The sequence below is a fragment of the Microcaecilia unicolor genome, chromosome 3 (assembly GCF_901765095.1).
Source record: "Microcaecilia unicolor chromosome 3, aMicUni1.1, whole genome shotgun sequence".
In the NCBI taxonomy this organism is placed as follows: Eukaryota; Metazoa; Chordata; class Amphibia; order Gymnophiona; family Siphonopidae; genus Microcaecilia; species Microcaecilia unicolor.
In genome coordinates, this window is record NC_044033.1 from 85665009 (window position 1) to 85677076 (window position 12068).

Sequence of the window (12068 nt, forward strand, 5' to 3'; positions counted from 1 at the left end):
GGAAACTACACTTCTCCTTTCTTCCTCAAAATGTACCACCTGTTCCTCTGATCCCATTCCCACCCACCTTCTTAATGCCATCTCTCCTACTCTTATTCCTTTTATCTGTCACATTCTCAACCTCTCACTTTCCACTGCGACTGTCCCTGCTTCCTTTAAACATGCTGTGGTCACACCTCTCCTTAAGAAGCCTTCACTTGACCCTACTTGTCCCTCTAATTACCGACCCATCTCCCTCCTTCCTTTTCTCTCCAAATTACTTGAGCGTGCTGTTCACCGCCGCTGCCTTGATTTTCTCTCCTCACATGCTATTCTTGACCCATTACAATCTGGTTTTCGCCCTCTCCACTCAACTGAAACTGCGCTTACTAAAGTCTCCAATGACCTATTACTGGCTAAATCCAGAGGTCAATATTCCATCCTCATTCTTCTTGATCTTTCCGCTGCTTTTGACACTGTCGATCACAGCATACTTCTCGATACCCTGTCCTCACTTGGATTCCAGGGCTCTGTCCTTTCCTGGTTCTCTTCCTACCTCTCCCTCCGCACCTTTAGTGTTCACTCTGGTGGATCCTCTTCTACTTCTATCCCTCTGCCTGTCGGTGTACCTCAGGGTTCTGTTCTTGGTCCCCTCCTCTTTTCTATCTACACTTCTTCCCTTGGTTCATTAATCTCATCCCATGGCTTTTCCTACCACCTCTATGCTGATGACTCCCAAATCTACCCCTGATATCTCACCTTGCATCCAAACCAAAGTTTCAGCGTGCTTGTCTGACATTGCTGCCTGGATGTCTCAACGCCACCTGAAATTAAATATGACCAAAACCGAGCTTCTCATTTCCCCCCCCACCCCCCAAACCCACCTCCCCGCTCCCCCCGTTTTCTATTTCTGTTGATGGCTCTCTCATTCTCCCTGTCTCCTCAGCTCGAAACCTTGGGGTCATCTTTGACTCTTCTCTCTCCTTCTCTGCTCATATCCAGCAGACCGCCAAGACCTGTCGTTTCTTTCTTTACAACATCCGTAAAATCCGCCCCTTTCTTTCCGAGCACTCTACCAAAACCCTCATCCACACCCTTGTCACCTCTCGTTTAGACTACTGCAATCTGCTTCTTGCTGGCCTCCCACTTAGTCACCTCTCCCCTCTCCAGTCGGTTCAAAACTCTGCTACCCGTCTCATCTTCCGCCAGGGTCGCTTTACTCATACTACCCCTCTCCTCAAGACCCTTCACTGGCTCCCTGTCCATTTTCTCATCCTGTTCAAACTTCTTCTACTAACCTATAAATGTATTCACTCTGCTGCTCCCCAGTATCTCTCCACACTCGTCCTTCCCTACACCCCTTCCCGTGCACTCCGCTCCATGGATAAATCCTTCTTATCTGTTCCCTTCTCCACTACTGCCAACTCCAGACTTCGCGCCTTCTATCTCGCTGCACCCTACGCCTGGAATAAACTTCCTGAGCCCCTACGTCTTGCCCCATCCTTGGCCACCTTTAAATCTAGACTGAAAACCCACCTCTTTAACATTGCTTTTGACTCGTAACCACTTGTAACCACTCGCCTCCACCTACCCTCCTCTCTTCCTTCCCGTTCACATTAATTGATTTGATTTGCTTACTTTATTTATTTTTTGTCTATTAGATTGTAAGCTCTTTGAGCAGGGACTGTCTTTCTTCTATGTTTGTACAGCGCTGCGTATGCCTTGTAGCGCTATAGAAATGCTAAATAGTAGTAGTAGTAGTACTAGAAGAATTTTTTTCTTAGCTGAAACAGAGAGATCCAAACCAGACAATCAAGATGTAGTATGACATACATAAAATCAATTTTGTGGATTTACTTATTCAGAAGGGCGAGTGTAGTTTCAGTACTTCCTTGTCCTGCAAGCCTACAGAGACAAATGCTTTCCTGTATTATTCCAGTTTCCACAACCCATCTCTAAAGCATCATTTACTGTTTTGTCAGTTTCTATGGTTGAAGATGATCTGCTTGGATTTTGAAAACCAATCAGCAATTATAAAGAAGAGATTCTCTCAGAAAGGGATATCCACCAGGCTGCATCAGAGAAGGGTATGAAAAAGCAAGCACTAAATTAAAGAGTGACCTTCTCACCAGAGTAAGAAGCCCCCAAATGTTGTATACACAATACACACTCAGGTACTCATATATAGCAGGGCAGATACTGTGATGTTTGTGAGCCCTTGGCCCAGAGGTGGATCACAAGAACACAAGAGAGGGGAAAGAACAAAAGCAGCCTAGCTGCACATCCTAACACTAGCTAAAGCAAAGTAAAAACATACAGCGTTCAATAATGGCATATAGGAGGACAGTCTAGCTGAACTGGAAAAGCAAACACAAGGAGCTAAGTAAAGGCCCACCCAAGCGGGACAATGGAAAGCAAAGGGCACTTAGTTGGAAGCAGTAAGACCTCTGGCAGTCATTCTGTCAGGACTCTCATGTAAGCTGCGGGACCTCCATGGCAAGTTCTCTTGGAAGCAGGAGAGGAACAGCAGCCAAGCAAAAGAAATAATAGTCTCTAGTAGACCCGCACTGCGAGTAGGGAACTTGAGCGGACCCCTCCGCTCACTGGAAGCAAAGAATGGCACAAAACCAAACAGACACTGAGGCGCCTGAGCTGAATGCTCCCAGGGCAAGCAAGGTTTAAGCAAGCAATGCCTGAGCCAATGCTCCCAGGGCAAAAGGACACACACAGGCACAGCGCAGCAAACAGGAACCAAGAACAGCCCATGCAGATCCCTCCACGCTCCGAGCACAGCCACCTCGTCCAGAGATACTTTGAGATGTAGCCATGGCCCCAGCACCTCCAGCACTCCACATCGTCCCAGCACACACAGTCCAAAACTCAGCACAGAACCAACTCACTGCAACCAGCGACCAAGGACTCACTACGGACATTTGGAATCTCAGCTGAAGTACAAGAAGCTCTCAAGCTGCAGCAAAGCTTCAGGCCACGGCCCCACAGGGAGATGACAGTTGGAACTAGCAGAGCTCAGGCAGGCCTGAGCTCAATCAGGAATTATTGCCAACACTGAGTGCACGCAGAGGCCCGTTTAAGAAGGGCTCAGCATTGATGGCATCACCGGCTTGAACTCTACAACTCTACAGTGACCCCACAGGTCACTGACTAGAACTGCAGGTAAATTTAAAGGGTCTAGATGAAGCAGGGCACTGATGAGCAAGGCACGGACGACGACCGTGACAGAGGGCCATGATTTTTAAGGACAAAAATTTAGTAATAGCATACTCCAGAGGCAGAAACTTGAAAGAAAGGATTGTCCCATCAGCCCTACCATATCTAGTCTCTGACCCTTTTCCAGACATATACTTAGGTCACGGACGGTGTGGAAAATGTAGCGTCTGTCCACATGCACTTGAGATTACAACTTTTACTCATCTGCAATTAGATAAAGTCTACACCTTGAAACATTCCTACGTCAGACAGCACAAGTTATTTATATTATCATGTGTTCATGTAAACTTCTGTACAGAGGTGTGATACCCCAAACAAGGGTTGCGGGTCGGCCGGTGAAATAACACAGCCGGACAAAGGGGATAAAAACAAAACAAGTGTTTATTTAACAGAATCCTAAGGCCCGTTACGTCACAGGCCCAGGAACATAAGGTGAAAGAACCTCTGTGGTTCAGTAACAATCTTCAGCGGGCTCTGGCTGGCAGGCCCAAAACAACAGTCTGTAGCTGCTGGGTATGACATGCCCCAAATACAGCCTCTTAAGTTCTCAGTTCTTTTTCTGAGTCCTCAAAGCAAGGCTTGAAAGTCTCAATCAAGAAGCAAAAGTGGCTTACCTCAACCAGGTCACAATAATTAAACACCTGTTGCAGTGGCATATACTGGGGATTCAATTCTTCCTTCCTTGGGCCTCTCTAACCTCAGCCTGGCCCTGTCCTTTATACTTCCTGGTTCAGACTCCATCCTTCCCAGCTCACTTCCTCCTGGGGCAGGACTAGTGTTCTTAAGGTGGATCAGGCTATCTGAGGAACTATTCTTAAGGGTGAGGGGTAGTGTTCTATAAACCCCCTCACAGTAGGCAAAACAAAAAGGGCCATCAAAACCTATATAACTGAACATAGGAGCTGCATCAGTAGCCATTTGTGCGGCAGTTGGCGGGCTTGGTGGACAAGCTGCCTCCTGAGCAAGCCAAGCCATTTCAGGAGGTGGTCAGGTAGCTGAAGGCGTGCAGAAAATTCCTGGCCAGAGGGGTATATGATACCTTTGATGTTGCGTCCAGGACCGCTGCTCAAGGTGTGGTGATGCGCAGACTCTCATGGCTGCGTGCCTCCGACCTGGAGAATAGAATCCAGCAGCGGATTGCGGACTCCCCTTGCCGAGCGGACAACATTTTTGGAGAGAAAGTCGAACAGGTGGTAGAACAGCTCCACCAGCGGGATACCGCTTTCGACAAGTTCTCCCGCCGGCAGCCTTCAGCATCTACCTCCTCAGGTAGACGTTTTTATGGGGGAAGGAAGACTGTTCCCTACTCTTCTGGCAAGCGTAGGTACAATCCTCCTTCTCGACAGCCTGCGGCCCAGGCTAAGCCCCAGCGCGCTCGCTCTCGTCAGCAGCGTGCACCTCAGCAAAAGCAGGGGGCGAGCTTTTGACTGGCTCCAGCAGAGCATAGCCGACATCAATGTGTCAGTGCCGGGCGATTTGCCGGTCGGGGGGAGGTTGAAAGTTTTTCACCAAAGGTGGCCTCTTGTAACCTCCGATCAGTGGGTTCTTCAAATAGTCCGGCAAGGATACACCCTCAATTTGGCCTCAAAACCTCCAAATTGCCCACCGGGAGCTCAATCCTACAGCTTCCAGCACAAGCAGGTACTTGCAGAGGAACTCTCCGCCCTTCTCAGCGCCAATGCGGTCGAGCCCGTGCCATCCGGGCAAGAAGGGCTGGGATTCTATTCCAGGTACTTCCTTGTGGAAAAGAAAACAGGGGGGATGCGTCCCATCCTAGACCTAAGGGCCCTGAACAAATATCTGGTCAAGGAAAAGTTCAGGATGCTTTCCCTGGGCACCCTTCTTCCCATGATTCAGGAAAACGATTGGCTATGCTCTCTGGACTTGAAGGACGCCTACACGCACATCCCGATACTGCCAGCTCACAGGCAGTATCTGCGATTTCAGCTGGGCACACGTCACTTCCAGTACTGTGTGCTACCCTTTGGGCTCGCCTCTGCGCCCAGAGTGTTCACGAAGTGCCTGGCTGTAGTAGCAGCGGCGCTTCGCAGGCTGGGAGTGCACGTGTTCCCCTATCTCGACGATTGGCTGGTGAAGAACACATCCGAGGCAGGAGCTCTACAGTCCATGCAGATGACTATTCGCCTCCTGGAGCTACTGGGGTTTGTGATAAATTATCCAAAGTCCCACCTTCTCCCAGTGCAAAGACTCGAATTCATAGGAGCTCTGCTGGATTCTCGGACGGCTCGTGCCTATCTCCCAGAGACGAGAGCCAACAACTTGTTGTCCCTCGTCTCTCGGGTGCGAGCGTCCCAGCAGATCACAGCTCGGCAGATGTTGAGATTGCTGGGCCACATGGCCTCCACAGTTCATGTGACTCCCATGGCCCGCCTTCACATGCGATCTGCTCAATGGACCCTAGCTTCCCAGTGGTTTCAAGCTGCTGGGGATCTAGAAGACGTGATCCACCTGTCCACGAGTTTTCTCAAATCCCTGTGTTGGTGGATGATTTGGTTCCAATTTGACTCTGGGACGCCCTTTCCAAATTCGTCAGCCGCAAAAAGTGCTGACTACGGATGCGTCTCTCCTAGGGTGGGGAGCTCATGTCGATGGGCTTCACACCCAGGGAAGCTGGTCACTCCAGGAACGCGATCTGCAGATCAATCTCCTGGAGTTACGAGCGGTCTGGAACGCTCTGAAGGCTTTCAGAGATCGGCTGTCCCACCAAATTATCCAAATTCAGACAGACAACCAGGTTGCCATGTATTACATCAACAAGCAGGGGGGCACCGGATCTCGCCCTCTGTGTCAGGAAGCCGTCAGCATGTGGCTCTGGGCTCGCCGTTACGGCATGTGGCTCCAAGCCACATATCTGGCAGGCGTAAACAACAGTCTGGCCGACAGGTTGAGCAGGATTATGCAACCTCACGAGTGGTCGCTCAACTCCAGAGTAGTACGCCAGATCTTCCAGGTGTGGGGCACCCCCTTGGTAGATCTCTTTGCATCTCGAGCCAACCACAAGATCCCTCAGTTCTGTTCCAGACTTCAGGCCCACGGCAGACTGGCATCGGATGCCTTCCTACTAGATTGTGGGGAAGGCCTGCTGTATGCTTATCCTCCCATACCTCTGGTGGGGAAGACTTTGTTGAAACTCAAGCAAGACCGAGGCACCATGATTCTGATTGCTCCGTTTTGGCCGCGTCAGATCTGGTTCCCTCTTCTTCTGGAGTTGTCCTCCGAAGAACCGTGGAGATTGGAGTGTTTTCCGATCCTCATCACACAGGACGAAGGGGCGCTTCTGCATCCCAACCTCCGGTCTCTGGCGCTCACGGCCTGGATGTTGAGAGCGTAGACTGCCTCTTTGGGTCTATCAGAGGGTGTCTCCCGTATCTTGCTTGCTTCCAGGAAAGATTCCACTAAGAGGAGTTACTTCTTTTTATGGAGGAGGTTTGCCATCTGGTGTGACAGCAAGGCTAGATCCTCGCTCTTGTCCTACACAGACCCTGCTTGACTACCTTCTGCAGTTGTCTGAGTCTGGTCTCAAGACCAACTCTGTAAGGGTTCACCTTAGCGCAATCAGTGCATACCATTACCGTGTGGAAGGTAAGCCGATCTCAGGACAGCCTTTAGTTGTTCACTTCATGAGAGGTTTGCTTTTGTCAAAGCCCCCTGTCAAACCTCCTACAGTGTCATGGGATCTCAATGTCGTTCTCACCCAGCTGATGAAACCTCCTTTTGAGCCACTGAACTCCTGCCATCTGAAGTACTTGACCTGGAAGGTCATTTTCTTGGTGGCAGTTACTTCAGCTCGTAGAGTCAGTGAGCTTCAGGCCCTGGTAGCCCAGGCCCCTTACACCAAATTTCATCATAACAGAGTAGTCCTCCACACTCACCCTAAGTTCTTGCAGAAGGTAGTGTCGGAGTTCCATCTGAACCAGTCAATTGTCTTGCCAACATTTTTTCCCCGTCCTCATTCCTGCCCTGCTGAACGTCAGCTGCACACATTGGACTGTAAAAGAGCATTGGCCTTCTATCTGGAACGGACACAGCCCAACAGACAGTCCGCCCAATTGTTTGTTTCTTTTGATCCCAACAGGAGGGGAGTAGCTGTGGGGAAACGCACCATATCCAATTGGCTAGCAGATTGCATTTCCTTCACTTACGCCCAGGCTGGGCTGGCTCTTGAGGGTCATGTCACGGCTCACAATGTCAGAGCCATGGCTGCGTCAGTGGCCCACTTGAAGTCAGCCACTATTGAAGAGATCTGCAAAGCTGCGACGTGGTCATCTGTCCACACATTCACATCTCATTACTGCCTGCAGCAGGATACCCGACGCGACAGTCGGTTCGGGCAGTCAGTGCTTCAGAATCTGTTCGGGGTTTAGAATCCAACTCCACCCCCCTAGGCCCATGTTTTATTCTGTTCCAGGCTACACTCTCTGTTAGTTGGATAAGTTTTTAGGTCAATCTCAGTTATGTCCTCGCCGTTGCAAGGCCCAATTGACCATGTTTGTTGTTTTGAGTGAGCCTGGGGGCTAGGGATACCCCATCAGTGAGAACAGGCAGCCTGCTTGTCCTCGGAGAAAGCGAATGCTACATACCTGTAGAAGGTATTCTCCGAGGACAGCAGGCTGATTGTTCTCACAAACCCGCCCGCCTCCCCTTTGGAGTTGTGTCTTCCCCTGTCTTTGTCTTGCTACATATGGGACTGACGAACACGAGCCGCGCATGGGCGAGCGAGGACTAGCAAAGGCCTTTGCTAGTGAAGTTTCCGATTGGAGGGGCTGCCTTGGACGCCACCCATCAGTGAGAACAATCAGCCTGCTGTCCTCGGAGAATACCTTCTACAGGTATGTAGCATTCGCTTTATGTGCCGAAGGCGACATTGAAAAGGTGAGCTTTGAGTAAGGATTTGAAGATGGTGCTATGCAATAGAGATCTTTTTAACATTCATTCCCAGGATGGAAGTCAGTTTGTCATTCCCCACACCTGTGTTGCTTCCCTTTGGACTTTCGTAGATATTTTGTCCTGTTTGGTTTTCTTAGTTTATAGGGTGCCAACAGCCTTGTTGTTTTTCTTATATGTTATGCTGTTTCACACATTGAATTTTGGTTTCTGTGCTAATTTTCCTTTCATCATATAGTCAGCAATCAACACCTCCACTGATGAAACAAATGTTTTTTTGTGTGATGTCCTATGGCTTAGAGTAGAGGAATTGCCTAATGGTTAGAGCACTAGGCAGAGAACCAAGGAAGTCAGGACTAAAATCCATTTATGCTTCTTGAAATATCAGGCCAGTCACTTAACCTTCTATTGCCTCACATACAGGGGCATAATCGAGCGGGGCGCCCAAGTTTTCCTGAGGACGTCCTCACAGGACGTCCCGGGGAAGGGGTGGGGAAACCCGTATTATTGAAACAAGATAGGTGTCCATCTTTTGTTTTGATAATACAGTCGGGGACGCCCAAATCTCAACATTTAGGTCGACCTTAGAGATGGTCATCCTTAGAGATGGTTGTCCCCAGTTTTCGGCGATAATGGAAACCGAGGACACTGATCTCAGAAACTACCAAATGCAAGCCCTTTGGTCATGGGAGGAGCCAGCATTCGTAGTGCACTGGTCCCCCTCACATGCCAGGACACCAGCCGGGCACCCTGGGGGCACTGCAGTGGACTTCAGAAATTGCTCCTAGGTGCATAGCTCCCTTACCTTGGGTGCAGAGCCCCCCCCAACCCAAAAAAAAACTGTACAACACTACCATAGCCCTAAGGGGTGAAGGGGGGCACCTACATGTGGGTACAATGGGTTTCTGGTGGGTTGTGAAGGGCTCACATTTACCACCACAAGTGTAACAGGTGGGGGGGGGGGGGGGGGGATGGGCCTGGGTCCGCCTGCCTGAAGTGCACTGCATCCACTAAAACTGCTCCAGGGACCTGCATACTGCTGTCAGGGAGCTGGGTATGACATTTGAGGCTGGCATAGAGGCAGGCAAAAAATATTTTTAAAGTTTTTTTAGGGTGGGAGGGGGTTAGTGACCACTGTGGAGGAGTAAGGGGAGGTCATCCCCGATTCCCTGCGGTGGTCATTTGGTCAGTTCGGGCACCTTTTTGAGGCTTGGTCGCAAGAAAAAATGGACCAAGTAAAGTCGGCCAGGTGCTCATCAGGGACGCCCTTCTTTTTTTCATTATCAGCCGAGGACGCCCATGTGTTAAGCACACCCCAGTCCCGCCTTCGCTATGCTTCCAACACACCCCTGGGAACTTTGGTCATCCCCGTGACGGAAAGCAGTTGGGGACGCCCAAAATCGGCTTTTGATTATGCCGATTTGGACGACCCTGGGAGAAGTACGCCCATCTCCCGATTTGTGTCGAAAGATGGGCGCCCTTCTCTTTCGAAAATAAGCCTGATAGAGACTTACGATTGTAAGTCTTCTGGGGACAGGAAAATACCTACTGCACCTGAAGGTAAACCCACCTTGAGCTACTGCTGAAAAAGGAATGAGATAAATTTGAAATCCCTTCCGTCTTTCCCTTTGCTGCACCTGCAACTCACAAACTAGAACTGTCTGCTTATAACCCTAGTAGCGCTCTAGAAATGTTAAGTAGTATATGCTCAGTGCCAAGGAAGGAAGAAAGAAAATTGCTGCTATTGTGACAACCTTTGCTGTCCAAAGGAGCAATGCAGAGTGTAAATCTCAAAGGGGCTTCATTCTACACCTTGGCTATCATCATACAGTCTGGGATGCAGGCTATATAAGATGCAAAACAGAAGATAGTCACATTTTTTTATATCTGGGAAAACATGACTTTATTCATGTTTTCCCCAGAGATGGTCAAATGTCTTTTACTAAAACCATACCTGGTGAATAGCAGTAAAATTGAGGAGGATCAACCAGCATCTTTTCACCAGTTGAAGATTTGAACGATTCCGGAAAAGCATGCTGCTCTTTTATCTTCAGAGTGGTGCTGGATGAAGAGGAGGAAGATGGGGACAGACCCAGCCCTACAAACCTCCCTTTTTTGCCACACAGCACACAGTCTGCAGGTGTGGCAGCTGGCCCACGAGGAAGCTGCACTTCTTCTCTACTGTAATTTCTTACAGCCCCGCTGTGATGCGTGGAACGTTCTCGCTGCCAGACATAATGAGTTGGAGCTATGGCCATTACCTATACCAACAAATAATATTTGATGAAATCAGGTCAAAATCGAAAACGAGAAATACAAATCTTGCAAACATAGGTTTCCTTAGCGTCTGCAACAGTCACAGGACTAGTGGGTTATGCCCATCTACCAGCAGGTTGAGATGTAAGACTCAGAGTCAGAATTGAGATATGCCATAAGACAGTGAGGGGCCCTTTTACTAAGGTGCGTATAAATGTGTGTCAAATTAGAACTACCGCCCGGTCCCAAGCGGTAATTCTAATTTTGACGCACGGCAGAAAATAATTTCTATTTTCTACCGTGTGGCGCTAACCAGGCGGTAATCGGCAGTGTACGTGCACTGACGATTACCGCCTGGTTAATGCATGAGACCTTACTGCTAAGTCACTGGGTGGCAGTAAGGTCTCAGGCCGAAAATTGATGCGCGCTAGTTTTTATTTTGCCACACGTCCATTTTCAGTCACCAAAAAAGGCCTTTTTTGCAGGTGTGCTGAAAAATGGACCTGCTCGTGTCCAATACACACGCCTAAACCAGCTGCCAATGCGCCAATACATGGAGCACCTTAGTAAGTGGGCCCCTGAGTATCTCTCCTTATTCATAAGAACATTGAAATGTAAGCATTGCCATACTGGGACATCCTGCTTCCAACAGTTGCCAATTCAGGTCACAAGTACCTGGCACGATCCCAAGAGAGTAAAATCTGATTTTATGCTGCTTATCCCAGCCTTGTAGAGCTATAGAAATGCTAAATAGTAGTAGTAGTAGTAGTAGAATAAGCAGTGGATTTCCAAGTCCATCTTAATAATTGCTTATGGACTTTTCTTTTAGAAACTTGTGCAAACTATTTTTAAACCCTGCTAAGTTAACTGCTTTTACCACATTCTCTGGTAATGAATTCCAGAGTTTAATTACACGTCGAGTGAAGAAATATTTTCTACGATTTATTACCTGGTAGCTTCATTGTGTGCCACCTAGTACTTGCACTTTTGGAAAGAGTAAATAAGTGATTCACATCTGCCCCATTCCACGCCACTGTTGCACCCTCCTACCTGGAAGTGCATGGTGAGCGTTGTGGGGGGGATGTCCGGCGGCGGATGGAGGCGCAGACTCTGTGTCCCTGTGGGTGTCGTGGCGTCTTCGTGGCACTGGAGGAAGGCTCCGTCCCTGCGCGTCTTGGCATGTCGGTTTGTTTGTGACGGCAGCGTGCTTCCTTTTCTTTCGGCTCCGCGGCTTCCTTGGAGCTTCGGCAACTGCATGTCTGCCTTGCTAATTTCTGACCACGCTGCCTGCCTGGCCAACTTCTGACCATGCTGCCTACCTAGCTGTCTTTGGTCCTCGTGACCTGCTTGTATCACCCTCAGCTGACCTTTGTCTACGTTTTTGTGGCCTGCCCCTGTCTAGTACCACCTGCCCCCAGACACCGACTTTTCCTGGCTGTGGACTAGTCCCGCTGGCTGCCCAAACCTGGGGGTTCAACCTCCGGGGAATGGTTGTGATGAAGAACCCAGGAGTTTGTTGGCTGTCTTTAGTTCTTTGGACTAGGACCTTGAGCTCACCTTCAGCTCTCTGGGCAGACCAGTACAGCCACTCAGTATTTTCAGACCTCTATCATATCTCCCCTTAACCTTCTCTTCTCCAAGCTGAAGAGCCCTAGCCTCTTTAACCTTTCCCATCCCCTTTATCATTTTCATTGCCCTTC

The 12068-nt window shown here is 49.3% G+C and overlaps 1 protein-coding gene across 1 annotated transcript in view; it reads right to left on the bottom strand.

Moving 5' to 3' along the window:
- Positions 1 to 12068, bottom strand: part of SPDYA (speedy/RINGO cell cycle regulator family member A) — a 183468-nt gene that overhangs the window by 10968 nt on the left and 160432 nt on the right. The window contains exon 5 of the mRNA XM_030196137.1: positions 10067 to 10373. Coding sequence (XP_030051997.1) covers positions 10067 to 10373 — 307 coding nt within the window. The remainder of the gene's footprint in view (positions 1 to 10066; positions 10374 to 12068) is intronic.